The 20,736-nt window shown below is 50.4% G+C and overlaps 1 protein-coding gene across 1 annotated transcript in view; it reads left to right on the forward strand.

Annotated features, from left to right (window-relative positions):
• The window catches only part of ASAH2 (N-acylsphingosine amidohydrolase 2), a 43,881-nt gene that overhangs the window by 14,602 nt on the left and 8,543 nt on the right, over positions 1 to 20,736 (forward strand). The window contains exons 7-18 of the mRNA XM_078603610.1: positions 5,281 to 5,401; positions 6,157 to 6,282; positions 7,460 to 7,546; positions 9,397 to 9,501; positions 9,975 to 10,056; positions 12,944 to 13,059; positions 13,395 to 13,489; positions 13,721 to 13,760; positions 14,422 to 14,520; positions 15,950 to 16,045; positions 18,860 to 19,012; positions 19,457 to 19,516. Coding sequence (XP_078459736.1) covers positions 5,281 to 5,401; positions 6,157 to 6,282; positions 7,460 to 7,546; positions 9,397 to 9,501; positions 9,975 to 10,056; positions 12,944 to 13,059; positions 13,395 to 13,489; positions 13,721 to 13,760; positions 14,422 to 14,520; positions 15,950 to 16,045; positions 18,860 to 19,012; positions 19,457 to 19,516 — 1,180 coding nt within the window. The remainder of the gene's footprint in view (positions 1 to 5,280; positions 5,402 to 6,156; positions 6,283 to 7,459; positions 7,547 to 9,396; positions 9,502 to 9,974; positions 10,057 to 12,943; positions 13,060 to 13,394; positions 13,490 to 13,720; positions 13,761 to 14,421; positions 14,521 to 15,949; positions 16,046 to 18,859; positions 19,013 to 19,456; positions 19,517 to 20,736) is intronic.

Here is a 20,736-nt window from a genome sequence, read left to right on the forward strand (position 1 = left end):
AATTCCCACTCGGACGATAGCTCCGAGTCGAGGAACGGAGAGGCCACGGTCACAGCGACCACCGCCACGACCACCAGCAGAGCGACGAGCAGCGGCTTCACCTTAGTCTTCTTCCCGTCAGTCAGGACTGGCTTGGAGAAACGTGGAGGAACAAACTCCAACGAAGACGGTAGATGCACAAGCGAAGTCATGGTGGTTTCTTCGTAAGTCTGCACGGTACAGCCTTGACTTCTCTCGCCGAGTTCCTCTTTCAGCGTGAAGTGGTTGGGGCACGGTTTGAAGAGCGACGTGCGTCCATTCGTGAGCACACTCGTTCTGAATGTGCTAATGTGGTCTGGTTTGTGGGTCCCATCGAGACAAACGTCACCCACGATGACCCATCCTAGATCGAGTCTCTGGGCGTAGGGAGCATCGTGAGGTCCATTGCGTTGGTTACGAAGCTTGTGGACTCTCAGCATGTCCCTGCCGAGCAGAAGTAAAATCTGTGCCGCGGAATCCAATGGCGGGATGAACTCTGCTATGGGTTTCAGGTGTGGGTGGTGACGTGCAACTTCGGGCGTGGGAATCTCACTCCTGTCGTCCGGTATCTCGTTGCACTCTGTCACCGTATGAAGGGCTAGCTTCATGGTGCTATCTATGGTTTCCACCATGAGGCCGCTCGCTCTTCTTCCCGCTGTCTCCATCAGTCCTGAGCATGTTCTGAGCGTGTATGGAAAGGAATTCCCACCTACACTTAGCTGATCAAAGAACTCTGACCTTGCCAAAGACCTGTTGCTCTGGTCGTCCATTATGGCGTACATCCTTACTGCCCTTTCAGGATGTCCATTGGGATAGACTCGGACGAGGCATATCTTTGAGCAAGATCTTCCTTTGAAGCCTTCTCCACAGACTTCTGTGCATTTGGTTGTGATTGACGAAGTGAGTGCGGCGGTCTCGCCTTGCTCCCCGCCGTGCTCTGCTTCGGGATCGGAAGCCTTAGTGCTACTGGGTTTCGAGTAAAATGTGTGCAGAGCAGTTGCGTGTTTGTCGCTGCCACATTCCTCGCACTTGATATCTGCCTTGCAATTCCTTGCAAGGTGGTTAGTAGAAGCACAGCATTTGAAGCACACTCCAAATTTTTTCAGCATGTTCTTCCGCTCTTCCAATGGCTTCCTCCTGAACTCACGGCATTTCTCGAGGGAGTGAGGTTTATCATGCAATGGGCATTGCTTCTCTGGATCCTCTATCTTTTTCTTTGTGGTGGTTGCCTGGACGGAGTTTGCGAATGTCGCAGGAGAGACCTCAGTCTTGTGTACGGAAATTGGCACTCTCGCTGTTCCTCGTTTCGCCATCGTTCTTTCCATTTTTGGGAGATCTGGACTGGAAATCCCCGTGGTGCCAAACATGAAACTCGGGTCATTTCTAGTCTTAGCCAGGTTTCGGATAAACTTTGAGAAAAAAGAGAATGGGGGGAATGCAACTGACTTGTATCTTGAACCCGCTGTTCTCCATTTTTCCTGCACGTCAAATGGCAATTTCTCTACGATGGGGTTCACGCCATGGTAGGTATTCAAGAAAATGAGACCTGGTAAGTAGGGATCAGCCTGGGCTGATTCAAGCTCCATCAAAAGATCTCCAAGCTCCCGTAACCTTTTATTGTCTCGACCAGAGATTTTTGGAAAGTTCTGCAACTTCTTGAAGAGAGCCTTCTCAATGGTTTCTGGGCTACCATAGCACTCCTCGAGCCTCTCCCACACCGCATGCAGGCTTGAGGCGGGGTCGTCAATGTTTGCTGACCGGATCCTCTTTGCGTACTCTGCAGATTCATTTCCTAACCATTTCACCAACAGGTCGAGTTCTTCACTTGCAGAGATGTCTGCATTTCGGATTGCATTCCTGAAGGTAGATCTCCAGGCTCGATAGTTCTCAGAGTGGTCATCAAACATAACGAGTCCTGTGTTGATTAGTTCGCGGTGAGCCAGGTACCTAGCAAAGTCTCCTAGTCCTGCTGATCCAGGGTGTGTCCATACTGGCACTTGTGAGGCGGCATTATTGGCTGTATTGCCTAGCATGCCGTCATTTGCAATGGCGTTGGACTGTGGGCCCAAAGGATTTCGATCACGTTGGTTGGATCCCCTTATGTGACTGTCTGGAATGTGGGTCTGACTTGGTGCATCCACGTCTGACCCCACGTGCGCGACGCTGAGTTGGCGACTAACTGCCAGGGCGGGATATGCATTTCCACCATTCCTGTAGACAGCATTCATGTTCATTCGGAGTGGAGATGGCGATGCCTGAACGTCCACCCTTTGTTCAGTATCGTTTGGTGGAGGAGCATTGATGCATTGTTCAGACCAGTCCAAAATATTTTTCCTGGTGAGTTGATCACGGTCCTTGACAGGTATCTGAGTGCCAAACTCACTCCAATTCTCTTCCTTATCCATGTTGGCTGCTGCCTCGAGCACCTCTGCCTGGGCCCTTGCAGCAGCTGCTTTTTTTTTGAGTTGTAGGGTGCTTAACTTAGCATCCAGCTCAATTTTCTTCGTTGTGGTGGTAGCCACTGTAGCCACTAATGTACTCTCTGCTATGCTTGCTTCTTCTTGTATGCGAGCCTTTTCAATTAGCATGGCTTCCTCTTCAGCCATGTAGGCAATACGGGCGCTTGCTGCTTCTGCTGCTGCGCGTGCCTGAGCTGCTGCCATACTAGTAGATGATGTCTGTGAGTGCGCTGAGGCTTTAGATCTTGTGGTGGACCTGGATGAGACAGAGTGCTGAGATCGTGTCTCTCTTAAGCCCTCCACACGGTCCATTGCATCTTGTATCACTGCCTGCACATTATCATCGAGCAGTTCAAGGAAGTGCTCTTGTCTGCGCACTCCCTCAATGCCCTCATCTGTTTTCACCTTCATCAGGAGGGAGATGTATCTATTTGCCAGGAGCTTGTAGCTTGAGCTGCTCACATTCACTCGCTGGATGGCCCGCCGAATTGAGGCCACTGTGTCTGAGGCATTTGAAGCTTCAGATAAATCTGCTTCAACCCGGTTCCATGCCCGTTGTATCCTGACATCCAGGTCCTGTTTCTCAGCCTCATAGCTTTCCAAGGCCCGTTGCATCAACCTGACCTCCCTCTGGGGCCTTGAACTCCCTTGGTCCTCTTGAGGCAGGATGGGAGATCCTGGATTGCTTGGTTCACCTTCTTCAGCATCTCTCCCTGCTGAACTGTGGCTTTCCATGCTGCGATGCTTGCAGCACGATTTTAATGTAGACTCGTTGCAGAGCTCCTTGCTTGTTGCAGGCTGACTGCAGGGCTGGCTGCAGGGCTGGCTGCAGAGCTGGTTGCAGAGCTGGCTGCAGGGCTGGCTGCAGAGCTGGCTGCAGGGCTGGCTGCAGGGCTGGCTGCAGGGCTGGCTGCAGGGCTGACTGCAGAGCTGACTGCAGAGCTGGCTGCAGAGCTGGCTGCAGGGCTGGCTGCAGGGCTGGCTGCAGAGCTGACTGCAGAGCTGGCTGCAGAGCTGGCTGCAGGGCTGGCTGCAGGACTGGCTGCAGAGCTGGCTGCAGGCCTGGCTGCAGGGCTGGCTGCAGGGCTGGCTGCAGGGCTGACTGCAGAGCTGACTGCAGAGCTGGCTGCAGAGCTGGCTGCAGGGCTGGCTGCAGGGCTGGCTGCAGGGCTGGCTGCAGGGCTGGCTGCAGGGCTGGCTGCAGGGCTGGCTGCAGGGCTGACTGCAAAGCTGACTGCAGAGCTGGCTGCAGGGCTGGCTGCAGAGCTGGCCGCAGAGCTGGCCGCAGGGCTGGCCGCAGAGTTGACCGCAGGGCTGGCCGCAGAGCTGGCCGCAGGGCTGGCTGCAGAGCTGGCTGCAGAGCTTCTTGGGAGCTTTAAGAAGAATATATTTTTACTATCTCGGCCTCGCTGTGCGCTGCGTTGCACCGCTAGTCGAGTAGATAACCATGTGTTCAATAAACCCTCGGAGCCAGGATGACCGTCCAACTCCGATCGTCATTTATTGATTGTAACAGGTAAAACTGGTGAGAAAACACAGATACAGCATCTGTTATAATTCGGAAACACCCACACAATGAACACCACAGCATCAAAACATTGTCTCAGATAACAATAGATCCTGGAAGGACCAGGCCCCCACATTACCCCTGAACAACTAGACAAAGGCACAAGCTGGTGCGTTGCATACAGGCACATAGTGTATTCATCCCACTGCACCCCAAATGCACAGCATTACACTTAACACTAAACTGTGGATGAGATACTTCGTCATCACTCTCAGGATCGCAACATAGGCACAAGTCTGACTCGACCTACTAAATCATAAGTAACATCCACAATAAGGAACGTCACAGGCTTCGTTACTAACTAGGCCTCGTATTTACTACAACAACTTAACGGCACCATAAAGGCATTTACATTGCTATAACGGTCATTCCAACATTACAACAGCATTTCCAATATTATAGGAATATAAACAACTTACAGATAATGCTTCTTAAGCTCCCACAATGGACAAGTGCGGCTGTGGTCTCACTGAGATGCGATGCGTGCCGCCATCTTGACTTATCTGTGTAATGGCTGACGCCCGCGTGGTACAGTGGAAATCTAACATCGTCACTTCCTGGTCACGTGACCAACATTAGCATCAAAAAACAGGAACTTCCTGTGAACGTACGCTCCCCATCTGCCGTGAGGCAAGACAACATGGGAAGGGGGAGGTAGCACCTGCTGACTTAGTTTGCTGCCCATATTCTCCACAACAACACCAACTTGTACTGAGCGACACTGTTGTTGGTAAAGCGACGGTGTGGCACTGTACTGTATATAACATTAAACACTATCGTCATAACCTCAATAACTACATCATATCACTCCAACGTTACCTCTGCTATTCAGTCCCAAAGTCAACTGTACCTAAACTATTTAGAATCAACATCACGCGTTTATAGTTTTTGGCTGCTCTACATTTCTACGTGATAAGCCACTTCGTTGAGCTATCACTTGTGGCCAGGTCGCGTCTGAAAAATAACTACATAGCTCAGTGGGCCTTACCTGGTACTACAAAATAAAGAAGCTCATAGTTTCAGTTTATAAACCCAAACGGGCAAATCTGCCTCAGCACGGAGGCAACCAGGAGAGTGATAGAGCAGTCGACTCGGACATAAACGAGTAGCTGGTGTGTTGTGCAAACATCAGCACTGGGGAGACAAAGGTGGCCTGGCGTGGTGTTGGCCACCAACCTTGCGTGCCGTGCTGGCCTTAATAGGTGTGTGTGTGTGTGTCCTATGTGTGTCCTACAGCTGGTTTGCGGTCCACGCTGTGAGCATGAACCTCACGAATAAACTCATCAGTAGCGACAACATGGGCTATGCCGCCTACCTGTTCGAGCAGGAGATGAACCCTGGTTTCCTGCCTGGGGAGGTGAGTGCCAGCATATATAACAATTCACTTGCGGACATGTGTGTACACGGATACTACACCGGTGATTGTTGAATGGACGAGTGTGCATTAGATTTGAAAACGAATTTGGTCCGTCCCAATGTTGACTCCATGGCTACGGCCTTGTGTTGAGCTTTTCCTTCTGACCACTCGTCTACAGAAGCACTGCACTCCCACTGCCCATACCCCAGCCCCTGCCACACGCAGCAGCGGCTACGGCAGCCGCCACAGAGGAGAGGGAGGCAGCGGAGCCCTGGCCGGGAGACATCGAGGAAATGTTGATTATTTTTGAAGGGTTTTCCTCTTACTCACTAGCTACTTAATAGATCATTATTCATACGCCAATTTGAAAACTGGTCATCAGCAAAACATGTTTCAGATTCAATCCTCATGAGGCGCCATGGGTGTAAAGTCTCCCAACTCTTCGTATCCACTCGATCTCTCTGCCCTCTCTATGTGCTACGTGGAAGGGCGATAGCTGGAAGGCAGCACCGATTGCATATTTTTTCTTTTAAAGTCGCGGCGTTATTGACGAATGTGTTAAGAGTTATTTTGTGATTTCTGAAACTAGTACATTGTCCTGGCCAAAAGGGGACGTCTGGTAGCCTCACCACATCCAAGTGTTTGTCCTGTTCGCATCGATAAGTAGAGTCTCGGACCGCTCGGTGACCCTCCGTGCGCCTGGTGAAAGCGACTGCGCTAACCAGTCGTCTACGGCGTCCACCTGTCGCCCGCAGGGACCGTTTGTGGCGCTGTTTTCTTCATCGAATTTGGGAGATTCCTCACCCAACACCAAGGGCCCACACTGCAGCCAGACGGGGGTTTCCTGTGCCAACGTAAACAGCTACTGTGATGTCGGAGGGGTACGTGTCTTGCCTCGCCACAGAATTGCTCCACGTCGCAGTAAACAGCTGTGATGCTTAACAAAGGTAGAGGCGCAGCCCTGCAATTGCTTGCTCACGCCGCTGCTGGTGGAAGGGCCTCCACTAGAGGGAGCGCTAGAGAGCTGCTGTCGAGGGTATTTGGCCTACTGTTCCACGCCAGTCTTGGCAGAGGTCGGAGTACCCACACTTAACCCCACCACACAAGACCTGCCAATCAAATTATTGTGGTGTTCCCATTGATACTGGCGGGTGAACAGAGGCGGGGAGGATTTAAGAAACTTCCGCCATTGTGTTAACTGCCACACAAGGAGATTGAATCGAACCGGTGACCTCTGTTTTGCAAGTCCAGTGTTCAGTCCATCACAGCACTGCGCAAACGTCCCCCAGTCTTTGAATACACGAGGCCGATTGTGCGTGGACTGGGCATCTTGTGCTATCCCTGCTGTTTTACCGATTGAAACTGGACACTGCAGTTTTAATGTTTAGCTTTCCCAGTATTATGTTTCGGCAATACCGTAGTTAGACAGGTGTAGAGGCAGGCGTCTGCGTGACCATGTGGGTCACAAAGCTGGAATTCAGAGAGTCTTCTAGGCTTTGAATACAGATGCGTGTGGCGGATGCCACGGCCTCCGGGTGGTGCCATGGCCCAGTGACAGTGCGTTCACTGCTTGTTGTAGAGGTTCACGGTTCAAATCCTGTGGCTGCCATAATTAACGCCGAGGTGTGTATTAACAACAAGAAATATTTCCGTCACAGAGGATGTTAAAATTCCCGTGACGTCATTCGCAAGAGAGAGCACAATGCTCCACATTTTTCTCATTTTAAAAGTTATCCGCAAGTTACTCAATCGGGACGAGGCACAGCAATCACCACCACCTCCTGTAAAAACTTCGCAGGACCCTCCGGAAAAAAGAATCTTGAGACTCAGTGAGACTAAATAATAATAATGTCAGGAATGGTTATTGAAGCCAGAGGAGCAGTTCCCAAACTGTGGGACCAGGGGGACATGAGACACAGCCCTTAGCGGTGGCGATCCCTCGGGGTTACGGAGCAGACTGGGGCATTCTGGGTACCATCGCCCTCTCGTGGTGAACAAGGTGTGCATCGTGCCCGGAGGGTGATTTGTTGAAGCAGCGAGCGTCTTTGTTTGTCACAGTCAAAGACGTGCATCAGCATGGGACCTGGAGACGATATATTCGAAAGTACAAAACGCATTGGGGAAAACATTTACCTAAAGGCCAAGGTAAGTCGGCTTCATCATTATCAACATGGACATTGTCATATTGTCATCTTAACACTCTTACCATGACGGTGGCAGCAGGGAGGTGGTGGCGCAGCGGCGACACTCGTGCCCCACTTGAGCATCTTGCTGTGGGGAGTTTCTGTGTTCTCCCCCATGTGCTGTCTGGGTTTCCTCTGGGTTCTCCAGTTTGCCTCCAAAGCAAAAAACCGCAAAATGTAACTGATATTGGTCAAACATCCCAATGTTCAGAGATTACTTGCAAATTACTCAATTGAGATTACACACAGCAGCAACCGCTGTTGTGAAAACTTGGCAGGACCCTCCTGAAAAAGAGTCTTGGAACTCATTTAGGCTTTCCTGGGTAAACAAACGGAGTAGTAATAACCATACGACTCAGCAGCATTGTCATATTGCCATCATAGCACTCCTACTTTAATGATGATCATCATAATTTGTAATGAAACACCCCCTTGAGTCATGACTGCAAGAGGTTAGCCTGCACTTGAACTCCAACCCAGCCAGGAATGCCAGCCCATTCCCTCGCACTCAAGGGAATTCGGCAACCGGGTCACGGAGCAAGCGCCACTGCTCACAGCCCTCACCGGGGTTATTGCACCACTCACAATCAGGCTCGCCCAAGGACGTGTGACAAAGAGTGGCACACTTGCCTATAAATTAACATGTGCGTGGTCTGGTATTCCTCTATGTATGTTCACACATACTCTCACGATACAAAAACTGAAGTCTTTTAAAACTAAATTATTTTATTTAACAGGTAAAGCCCAGCGAACTATTAGCTATTTTTAAGAATTGACCTGGCCACACATAATAGCTCATAGAAGTGGCTTCTATCATCGTGACATGTGTGGAATTTCTTGGAGCAGCCAAATAATCTGAACAGATGTTTCTAAATGTGGAAGGACAAACTAGAGGATCCAGAGAACAATTCATAATCCACCAGGGAGAACATGCAAACTCCAAATATATAGGAGTCAGGGTCAGGATTGGAGCCACCATGGTCGTCCGTATTCAAGTCATCGATGCGTTATATTGTTAGACGCAGGCCGCCAACAAACCTGCAACATCTGCGTACTGCACAGGCCAGATTCATGCAGCTATTGGGGTCATCACCATCATCGTTGGCAATATGATTCGCATTGCCATAAAAATAATTACTATCTTTGGCAAAATCTTCATTCTCACCTTCATCTCTGTCGGAGATAAAGAATTCCAAGTCAGCATTCCCGGAGCCCAGAGACGCTCTAAACTTGCTGAGGAAAGTGGAGAATCCTCCACAGTGTGTGTTGTAATATGCTGCTCAACGTTGCTGCATGCACCTTGCGGAGTGGGTCACCACACACCCACTCCGTGCTCCCTCCAGAGGCCTCAGACACAAACATTCATTGACTCGACCGTTGGGGAAACTTTCCACTAGTGATGGAATGCTCCTCACATTACCTGGCGGCTCTGCCGTGGCACACTGCCCTGACCCCTGCCATAACCACACCCACTTTGAGCCTTGCCTCCAACGGTGGAATTGCGCCAATGAATTGGTAAGTACAGATTTGAGCATATTTCCTACACAAGCGACCATTATTTCACGAATCGAAGGTAGGAATGACGAGCAAAACCTCTATACGAATCAGGGCCACCACTCATTAGAGTTTCACCATTGTCAACTTTGGAACCTGACTAAAATGGGATGCCAGTTGATTCCCTCTGCCCAACACTATGATATAACTTGTGATGTAACTATGATATAACTTGTTCCGGTCTTGAGTTTGCCAGTGCTATCTGTGCTTCTTTGCGCCGGGGCATGACAAATCGAGGTGCCCTTTTCCCTCTTGCAGGAGCTGTTCTCGGAAGAGGGGAGGACGCTGACCGGTCCGGTGAATTCTGCCCAGCAGTGGGTGAACATGACCGATGTTGTTGTTCGGTTCAACTCCACTCACACAGTAAGACATCCGTCTAAAAGACTGCTTCGCGGAGCGGCGACGCGGCCCCGCGGTAGCGCCCTCGCCACTCGTTGCAGAGGTTCACGGTTCCCTTCTGGCAGGCCACCCTGGTGAATACTGCACGTGTGTTAACCGTGAAATATGCACCGCCTGCGTCACGGACAGACGTAAACAAATCCCCTGATGTCATTAGCAGCAGAGTAGGCGACCGCGTGCCAGCGTGACTGGGTGAACCCATAGAGCAACATGTCCCTGTATTGTCGCGCGTGAAGGCAGACGACACCCCTGCGTGAAACACAGTGTGAGCTCGTGACAGCCTTGTGCTATAAGAATGCTGCGACTACCACGTGTTCTGTTGATCTGATTGAACGTATCGTACCAGTCTACACTGGGCATTGCACTGCAAGGCAGCGCTACGAGTGGCACTGCGAGTGGTGTTGTTCTTCTTGTTGTTGTCGCTGTTCGTTCTCCAGGCTAAGACGTGCAAACCGGCCCTGGGATACAGCTTTGCAGCCGGCACCACCGACGGCCCGGGGTCACTGAACATCATGCAGGGTAAACGCCTCCTCCTGTAGCAGCAGCAGCAGCAACGGCAGACTGCATTATTTAGTCAGATGAAACACAGGCCCAGTGAGACACACGTCACGAACGTGACCTATTTTTCTTGGGCGAGCTGGTTCGCATCACGTCATTTAGAATACAGCAGAAAATCATTGAACACCGGTTCAAATTTAACAGCTCCAAGACTACGTTTAGCAATGATGTCATACTAATTCGATACATATAGGGAGAATTACATTAACTAACATTAAATGTTAAAGAGACGGGATGTGTGATGACTGGGAAGGGATGCAACGACATCAGGCAATTAGAGGAGAGTGGAGAACATGGCACCAGATGGATTAGAGAGGGGAAATGTCGGCTTACGGCAGAGGGGGAGCAGTAACACAGCGGTCTAATCACAACATGGACAATGGGTTCCTCAAAGCATATTTAAATCTGGATTGAAAATACAATTCTTTAAAACTGTTTTAGTGTTTAGTTTGTTGTCCTTCCCCTGCACCTCCGATTAGCACGGTTGGCTACGCACAGTGTGAAAGAAGTTAAATTTACATACATCCATTTATCAAATCTTCAAGCGTATAATGTCGTACCGGTGGAAGCCTCAACTCTGGAGGCTGTTTCCAGAGTGTCCTTCTATGAGGGTATTTTACCAATATCTTCGATGACTCTTTCCAATAATTGCAAGAAAATGGAGTTCTGGCCGGAACCCAACAACAGCTTATAGAAATAACCCTGCTCATTTCCAGAACTGTGTTAACTTTCAAAAAATATATATAACTTTGAGACTACTGTTTGTTCCTGGCCGCTTGACATTTTGGGCCTGTGCTCAACAACCGTGTTAACACGAACAACAGTCCCACCACTCCACTCCTCCCTGCCCAACGATGATCGCCGTGTGCACTGCGGCGGCATTTCGACCTCTTCACATCCACGTTGCGTCACCTCCACCACTGTCTCCAGGCGCCTTCCTGGCTCTGTGTCTCTCATACACGTGAGCTGCACCTCTCTTACCCTCTTCCCATTGGCACATTCGAGCCACGCCATAGTGGGGTGGCTTTCGCCTGGCTTCCAAACTATGATACAGAACAAATGGCGTGATACGCTGGCCTCATGAGACGTGCAAATCTGTCTCAGGGCCAGCGGCGGGCTTCGTCGCTTTCATCGTGTGTTGCGTCGGTCGGTGAATTTGGGTGTGCAATGCAAGACATCATCACTCGTTGGTTGCGTGGGACTTCCACAGGGCGGCTCCGCCTGTGCAGTGGAAATACACCCTGGGCTGGCTCGGCACAGCCCTGGGCTGGCTCGGCACAGCCCTGGGCTGGCTCGGCACAGCCCTAGGCTGGCTCGGCACAGCCCTGGGCTGGCTCGGCACAGCCCTGGGCTGGCTCGGCACAGCCCTGGGCTGGCTCGGCACAGCCCTGGGCTGCCTCGGCACAGCCCTGGGCTGGCTCGGCACAGCCCTGGCTGGCTCGGTTGCGCAGTAAAAAAAAGGGGTCGTGTGCACTTGCCTTTTGAATGAGCAATGCGCGAGCTTCGTGTTTACGGCCTGTGCTGGTGTTAAAATGTTGAAAGTTCTTTCAGTTCACCTTACCTGCAGAGCCTGGCGGTGGTAGCTGTGCATGTGGCCGGTCATGCAGCTCTTTGGAGCCAGCGAGGGTTGGTGAATCACCGCACAAATGCTGTGAAACTCCTTTCCCATGGGCATCAGGGAGCCGTAGCCTGACTCGCCAGGAGGAGGCGGATTCGCGAGTTGCTAGATGTGTCCCAATTCTCTGTTCGCTACCCACCGGACTCCAGTATTGGCGAGTTGTGCGTAGTGCCTACACACCACCCACACCGAGGAGGTGCAGGATCTTGTTACTACATTTGAAACGGTCTGCCGCCAAGATTGGGCACGCCCCCTCGGCTGCCCGCTTCGTCCTCAAGTCTCGCACTCATCTCGCTCTGAACTCGCCAGTGTGCACTTTTACTTGATACGTACTTACAGTCCAGTCGTTTATACATTTTGATAGAAACGAGTCGATTGTGAGGTCCATTAAAAATAATGCAAAATGCAATCAGGGAAAGTGTTGCTAAACTGATAACGAGCTGTGCGGCGTTGTTATCAAACACCTGAATCGTCCCGAGGAGTCATCCTCCTGACTTCATCACCACCACCTAAATCGTCGTCAAAATGATCATGTTTACCACTTCCCCCCATGTGCACGTGTACTGTACCAGGAACGTAACCCCATGTTTTTCCCATTGGAACGAGGTTTCTACATTTGCGAGCGTTTTCCAGAAAGTACCGCTCGCGGATAGAGGGTTTACTGTATCATCTGTTCCATCTGAAAAAAATAGAATGTTAGCCCCTCAGACTCTGGGCTTTCTCTGGGTGTTCCACTTCACTCATTCATTGTGTGAACACATCTTAATATAAAACACATACAATTTAAGATCCTCCTGAAAATACTAATCGGAGTGGCTTCCAGCATAAATAAACAAATATTGTCGTCATTATTATGATCCAGTTGGTAATCCATACTCACAAGAGTAGTGCTGCTCTTATAATCGGAACAAATCATCCCGGGCTCCGATGTTGCGGTGTGCTCCAGTGTTGTAAGATATCACCAGGTGCTCCGTCAGAATCTACCAAGAGCAAACCAGGTCACTGACCACAGCCCAGGGAGATCAAGTTGGTGTGACCAATTATTTATGTCAATGATTGCCTCATAATAACGATTTTTGACGATTGTCAGGTAGTGAGTTAGTTTGGTCAATGCTAATTGTGCCACCCATTCCTTTCTTGTTAACCCCTTGGTTTAGTGAAAACGGCTCGGCAGGGAGATAGATTCGTGGCATCCGCCTCGTGGCGCGCACTGACCCTTGCCCTCTGCAGGCACCACGGAGGGAAACGCATTCTGGGACGCCATTCGGGACTTTCTCTCCGGCCCTCCATCCAACGAGACCACGGAATGCCAGGCTCCCAAACCCATCCTCTTGGACACCGGAGATGTGAGTCGCGACTTTGCTGTTCGTGGGAATGCGCTGCTTCCACGGTCGTGGGGTTTGACCAATGAACGAAGCAAACAATGTATGCCTCCACATATCTGTTCCTACACATATCTATGTTTCTGCATAAAGAAACACATTTTTTTTACACATCCTATCGGCCACGCGGCCTTCTGGGAGTGAGTCCTGCTCAAAGTATGCCACTACCAGAAGGCCGTATGGCTGATGGGATGTGTACATCTATAACAATACAAAGTAAGAACCACGTAACAAACACCACGAGTGCGTCCGTGCAGCGTGCGTCGGTGCAGCGAGCGATGTGTTCTTGTGTCGAGCAGATGACTCGCCCTCTCCCGTGGCATCCTGAGATCGTCGACGTCCAAATGGTGACGTTTGGGGACTTTGCCGTCCTGGCCGTGCCTGGAGAGTTCACGTACGAGCCCCTTTACCCAGCGCCGCCACTCTCCTCGCCGCAAACCAAACACGACGACGACACCACTCGCAATATTTCACCTTAAAAAAATGTCACGTGCAGACGACGAGCTCTGAAATAAACATCTGTTGCAACCGTGCGTTCGAATCGGCACGACGCCGACGGCGACGGTGATGATGGCAAGGTCAAATTGACGGTCGCGTTTCTCGATGTTGTTGTGACGATGAGCAGGACGATGTCGGGGAGGAGGCTGAGAGAAGCTGTGAAAAAGGTGAGAAACGCCTCGGCGTCAGGACGCCCACCACACGTGTGGATATCGCCGGGGTGGCCGGCCACGCGGTGTCTGACAACTGTTGCTTTAACTGTTGCTGGGCATAAGCCCGGGCCGGCAACAAACAGCGCCATTGAAGTTGTAGTAGATGAGCGTCATTAACATGTCTTGGATTGAGCGAGATTGTTGCCACGAGAGCTTGGGGAAAGGAGACGATCTGCAAGTTGCCTGGCTCCTGGGAGAACAGGGACCATGTTTGTTTGTAACGCTTCTTCTCTACTCCGGAGTAAAAACCAAAACAATACCAAACCCGTCCGAGTAAACCCATCGCGTGGCTTGACTCGCCACATGTTGGTGCAGTGCGGCAAATCAATCGCGACTGAAGTTCATTCGGAACGTTATCACGTTCCTGACCCGATATCTAAGCTCGATCTCGCGTCGTTATTTGTTGTAAGGAAGATGGGATAACTCAGCTAATTTGTCTTTGAAGGCTTATGTGTTGTATCAAAATTCGCTCTTTGCAATGTGAACGGTAGCGATCTCCGCGATTGTGATTGTCCACTTAAGAGTCACACAAACGACTGCTACAAAATGCCCCTTGTGTAGTTTGTGCAGTACAGTCGAGTTGCGTGTATCACGACTCCCGATTACTCTTCCGTAGGAATTGCAGAGGAATGAATTCTTCCAGTCGGCGGACGTGGTGATATCGGGGCTCAGCAACGTGTACACCCACTATGTGACCACCTTCGAGGAGTACCAGGTCAGCGCTGCCGTCTCGAATCCTCCTCCTCTACGGCTCCAATTCCGAGACTGCGTCAGATACTCACAAGTTTCTCAATAGGAGGACGAACAAATACATTTGCACGGTTGTTAACATACTGTGCGAAAGAAGTTCAACATACGTACGTGCATAACACCGTCCCCTACTGACTGGCGACTGGCCATTTGGCAAGCCGGTACTGCTTAAACCTTGCACCGTGTAGGGACAGCTGCCGTTGGGGGGGGGTCCCCTTGGCTAGACTGCAGCAGGACATTGCAACGTTTGAGATGAGATGTAAGGGGCTTTGAGTTGCTGTGGGGTTTAAGTGCTCAATAAAGGGAAATCCTTATTTGCAACTGGCACGTTGTACATTGTATTATCAAACTGACATGATTGTTTAGCGCTACGCTGCACTACAAACCCGGCGACACGAGTTCGATTCCCGCTCACGGCCAACACCAGTGACGATTATCTGAACTGGTCATGGGCCTGCCCTAGGTTGACTCAGTCTCAAATGAGTACCTGGTGCGATGCGTAACATCGCCACTGGGGAGACAAAGACGGCCGGGCGCGGTGTTGGGCACCCACCCCGTTATGTGCCATGCCGGCCTTCATAGGTGCTCCCTAAGACACTTGCCCCAACAGTCTGTTGGGGCTATACGGGGATCTTTGTCTTTGTCCAGTTGACAACGCGATTCCCACAGCCGTGCGAGAGTTCAATGTCGCATGTGTTGAGACACGCACCGCGCACCCTCTCATGGGGCATTGGAGGCCCCATGAGATCGCTCCAGGAGGGACAACGTCCTGTTGTCTCCTGGAGCCAAGTTCATTCCCCCAAATTACAAAACGAATTTGCACTTTGAACTCACGATCACGAATGTTTATTGCATGAACGTGTTTCACAGTAGTGCTCACTATGTAACCACGCAAATTCGACAAGACTTGATACACTTTATGTATGTATGTTGAACTTCCTTCACACCGTACGTAGCCGACCGTGCTAATCGGAGATTCGGCGGAAGGACGACAAACTAAACACAAAAAGCAGTTCTAAAGAAGTGAGTTTTCAAGTTAGATTTAAAAGTGCACAACTCCAGTGGCTTCCTGATATCGGGAGGAAGAGCGTTCCAGACGGCCGCAGAAGCACAGATGAAAATGAGAGATGCAGTGACCGTCTTTGTTTGGCAATTAACCAAAAGCCGCTGCGAGGATGACCCGAGTTTGCACGATGGCTTATGCTACCTTACGAGATCAGCAAAATATTGTGGTTCACTCATGGCAAGCACTTTGTGTAATGAGTGCGACCTCATAATGTAACTTGACTCATTCTGTTAGGTCCGCCGGCGCGCCACGCACACACGAGAGATGCTTTATTGCGTGACCTTTGCGCTTTTGCAAACCGCGTCGCGATTGTGTTTTGCGTCGTCAGATTCAACGGTACGAAGGCGCCTCGACCATCTACGGGCCGCACACCCTCGCAGCGTACCTGCAGCTCTACGGCGGCCTGGCTCGCGCCATCGCCAATGTGAGCACGTCGCCGCATGCGCCTCGCGCTCGTGAGTGGCCGCGTGTGTTCGTGCCTCTCCGGGACGTGATGCCATCACCCCCCCCCCCCGTGGTGCTGTGACGCTTCGTTGTGGCTTGGTCACCGAAGCTGCCAGGGAGCGACTACGATTCTTAATCGATGTTTGGGTCAGATCGTGTTTGTAAGATGTGTGCCATACACCCTGCCCCGCCTGACGCAGCAAGCGAATACAATTGTCACGTGGACAACCGTGGAGGATGGTGTGCAGCACATTTTACTTTCGTGATCTCACCCAACAATATATTATGAATCATCGCCTTCATGTGTTACAGGCACTTTGAAATTATAATAATAATAATCATGCATTTTCACCTTGGGAAGCCTTGCCGAGTCTCAAGCCTCTGTGTCAGGAGGGCACTGCGACATTGGGATGTGCGGCCAATTCCAGTCGTGGGACTTTGCCTCCGTGTCGGAAGAAACCGGAGAACCCGGAGGAAACCCAGCACGCCCAGGAGGGGGCGGCACTCAAAGCTCCGCATAGACGGATTCAAGAATCCGTGGCTGTGTCTACATCTCCTGGCCACCTCGCAGCCCCCACCACGCAGCAGCTGCTGCTACTCCCCAGCTGCTCCCACTCGAGCACTAAGCAGCTCGGCTCAGCTGTGGGCCATCTGGGAGTCACGTGGCGTTGATGTTGATGCCCTCTGCAAGTCGCACGCACGTGGTCGAGTGGAATGTGCACTCAAAAGAGCAAAGTGAAACATCACGGGCTTGGGCACAAGCCCCTTCTCCTCCTCCTTCAAAGAGACTCCACATTGTCTCGCGCGTCAGCTGCAAACGAGGCCCCATTTGTTTTGTCTTCACAAACCATCTGGGCTCCCCCCACTGCCACACTCTCTCGACATCCGACCGATGTTCACGTAACCAAAATGTTGTCTCTTCACTTTGGTGACTTCCGACGTCGGCAGTGAAACCGCCGAAGCTGCAAAGGTTTAGCCCAAATCAATTCCCAGCTCTTTAACACCACTGGTTCAAGCAAGCCTGACTCTGCTGATGAGAGACTGAATGTCAAAACCGATCCAGAGGGTTGCTCGCGTTGAACCAATGCTGCTGAAATTACGTGCTCCCAGAAGTCCGTGTGGCTGATGCGATTTGTAAAAGAAACACTTTTGTCGTGTGTGTAGAGACACATATGTGAGAACGAGGCATAGTGCCTCCTCTATTTTGTGATTTGACGAATATAGGGCGTAGTCCTAACCTTTATTTAACCAGGAGATTAACTAATCCCATTGAGACATGTGATACAGCCTGGCTTCCTTACGCAAATGTAGTTTTAGTTTAAATCCATTAGTTTTTTTTTTATCTTGTTGGCCACGTGGTCAATGTAGGTATTGAAAGAGAGTTCTGATTCCGGGATAATGCCTCGATATGTAAAGATATCAACCTGCTCAATACGGTGCGAGTCCAGAGCCATAATATGCACAGGTGGCGAGACAGGTTTGTGTCAGCCGTAGAATATCGTAACTTTGGTCTTTTTAGCATTGACAAACATTTAGATTTAAAGCTTTCGTGACTGCAGGGATTCATCTTCTTGGTTCTTTCGGTAAAGTCACGTAGAATGGAAATAATAAAATAACAAAAATAAAACATAAAAAAATAAAATAAAAATATATAATAACATATTATTCTTGTATTATGTTTTATTTTTATTATTTTATTATTTCCATTCTATGTGACTTTACCGAAAGAACCAAGAAGAACATTGACAAACAGTTTTAGGACATTTAGTTAAAGTTGAACATAATAAAAGTTTTGTTGTCGATGCTGTTGTAACTCCTCCAGGGAATTTCCAAAGGCCATCAGGGATGTGTTATCAGCAGACTGGAGATGTGTAGGTTGCTGATGTACAGAGGACACAGGATAGGGACAAGAACAGAGCCCCGATGAACTCCCTTAGTAATGGCGGGTCCTTTCAGATGATGTATTATTATTGGACGGAGACAAATTTTAAATTATCAGATAAGTAGTTGTACATCCATTTGATTGCACGATCCAAAGAATGTACCCATGTCAGACTTTGTAACATGGCAATTAGATCCACGGTGTCAAATATTCTTGACAAGTCGGGGAATAGGGAGGCGTAATGATGACGAGATTCGAGACTGTTGAAGACAAAGTCAAGAGTATCGAGGACTACAGGGGCTGTGATGTCTTTTTTTAAATCAAAGCCAGATTGAGATTTTATGTTTTATATTGAGCTCTTCTCAAAGATCCCAATGAGAGGGGGGAGAGGATTGAGATAGGGCGCTAATTGTCGGGGTCATCTGTCGCACCAAGTTTACGACTAGGGCGCACGAGAGCCGAGTGCCATTCAGAGGGAGGAGTTGGATGTCTCGAGAATGGAAAGGTGGAATATGTGGGCCATCACTTTTGCCGTGAAATTCCCCACAATGTGGAGGGCAAAGGCAGGCAGGCAAGCCATCGACACGATCACCAAAAGGAGGTTTTGGCGTGAAGAGCAAGGTGAGAACTTCATTCTCCGAGGTTGAGAGGAAATTAAAATGTATTGTTCTGGGGGAGTGAGGAGGACAGGCCAAGAGGCGAATGGCAGTGACACGAAGCTGGGTGTCGGTGTTGAAGATGTGAACTGCAGATGCAAAGGGTAACCCGGGCTACATGAAGCAATGAAAGAACACGACAACAATTTAGCAACGACAATCATAACAACATTTCAGGACGAAGTAAACTCCCACATTGCTACTAGCGCCGCATTGGGTTGAACTCGCGGCCCGTGACTTCGCCCTTCGTTTGCAGGGCTCGGCGCACGACCTGCCACAAGGTCCCAGTCCGCCGCTCTTCAACGAGTCCCAACTCTCGTCGAACCTGGCGGACACTCCGGCCGACAGGGCCCCGGACGGGACGAGCTTTGGTGACGTGCTGACGGCCACGCAGCCGGCCTACAGCAAGGTGCGTGGCGGCCGCCGTGCGCAGCACGGCGCACTCGCTCCTGGCGGGGCAGAGCAACGCTTGCGGTGCCGACACGGCTGTTTTATTAGGATGCCACTGGAGCTTTGCACTTTTAAACATAGATTGAAAATGTATTACTTTAAAACTGGTTTAAGTGTTCAGTTTCTTGTCCTTCCCTCGCACCTCCGATTAGCACGGTTGGCTACGTACGGTGCGAAAGAAGTTCAACATACATACACGCCTATTGCCGGCGTGACTGTAATAATGATTGCAACTTGTAGCGCGCCGCAGTATTAACTCAGTATTACCCTAAACAATTATATATCCATATATATACCAGCAGCTACTGCGCAAGAGAATGGAACTGGTTGTTTGTGTAAATTGTGACGAGTGACTGTGACACGTGTTTGCCGTTCCGCGTGTTGTTGCTGATGTGCACTCCAGGGAGACGCCTATTCCATCACTTTCGTCAGTGGCAATCCAAGGAACTCTGTGGAATTCATGGCAAGTACATGATGTTGATATTTTAATACGGATGATTTTAATCAGGTGAGAATGTAAAATGTAAAAGCCACTCCCAGCAATAATTATCAATGCAAAAGGACTTTAAATGAAGAAAATTAAGAGTATATTGTATTACATTATCGTATGCGCCACTTCCAATGGAGGGATAAAGTTGAACTTGGGGGCAAGGAGCTTCACCTGCCTGCGCATTCCCAGGATGCCACCGCGAACTCGTCCAGCGCTTAGCGGTGCGCGCACGAAGCGCCGTCAATCAGCGCCACTGTCCACCTCCATGCCTCGTCCCTTCATTCCACACACGAAGGGTTCACAGCCAAACTCTGCAGTCGCCTTGGAGAACGCGGCTTCGCATTGGCTAGCGTGTCCGACTGCAGGGGTTCATCATCATCATGTGCATGCCCCTCGGGGCGAGCATGAAGGTAGCGTCGACAGCCTGGACTCCTCACCTCCCTCCTCACCCTGGCCACGGCTCCAGCAGGGGGCAGCAGCAGCAGCATCGCTCGCTTCACGCCTCGCGTGGGCCCACACGCTTGGGCAATCACTTCGTGCGCACGTGGGGCGTGGGACGAGGATTTTGTCTTGGTCATTTGTTGTAAAATTCACAGATGCGGTGCGGGTGGAGGACAATTTTTTGTTTTTGTGATTTTACGGAAAAGTCACGGAGGAAGGTGGACGGTGCCCGCCGACAAATTCATTCGTTTACCTTCTAATAGATAGAGTTTAAGTTATTTTTGTATTTAAAAACCGGTTAACATAACCATTTGAAAGTTATTTTGCCGAAACCAAGTGGACAAGTGAAGCCACTGTAAGTTGTTTTGGAATCAATTTCGATGGAAGAGCCACGTGGGCACCGGTCTGCCTGTTGACGGCGCCACGTCCCTCCCACCCCCGTAACCACCACGTGTCCGCCAGGGCACGGGAGCCAGCGCAGGACGAGCCGTCCGTCACGTACCGAGTTCCTCACGGGAACTTACGGAACCACCTGATCTCGCTGTTCCTATAGCCGCTTCCAGGATTCCACAGATTTCACTCAAATTCACGCTTTGTGTGACCCTGGCGACCTCCGTGACAAAATCGTAGCCTTGTATAGGAGGCTGACAACCTCCCATTGCTACGTTTATTGAAACGTTATTCTCACTTCGTCTTCAAAGCCCTGAAATCTGTGACCTCAAATCTCGGCCACACAGCAGAGGTCGATGCAG

The sequence above is a fragment of the Lampetra planeri genome, chromosome 20, assembly GCF_965212315.1.
Source record: "Lampetra planeri chromosome 20, kcLamPlan1.2.h2, whole genome shotgun sequence".
NCBI lineage: Eukaryota > Metazoa > Chordata > Hyperoartia > Petromyzontiformes > Petromyzontidae > Lampetra > Lampetra planeri.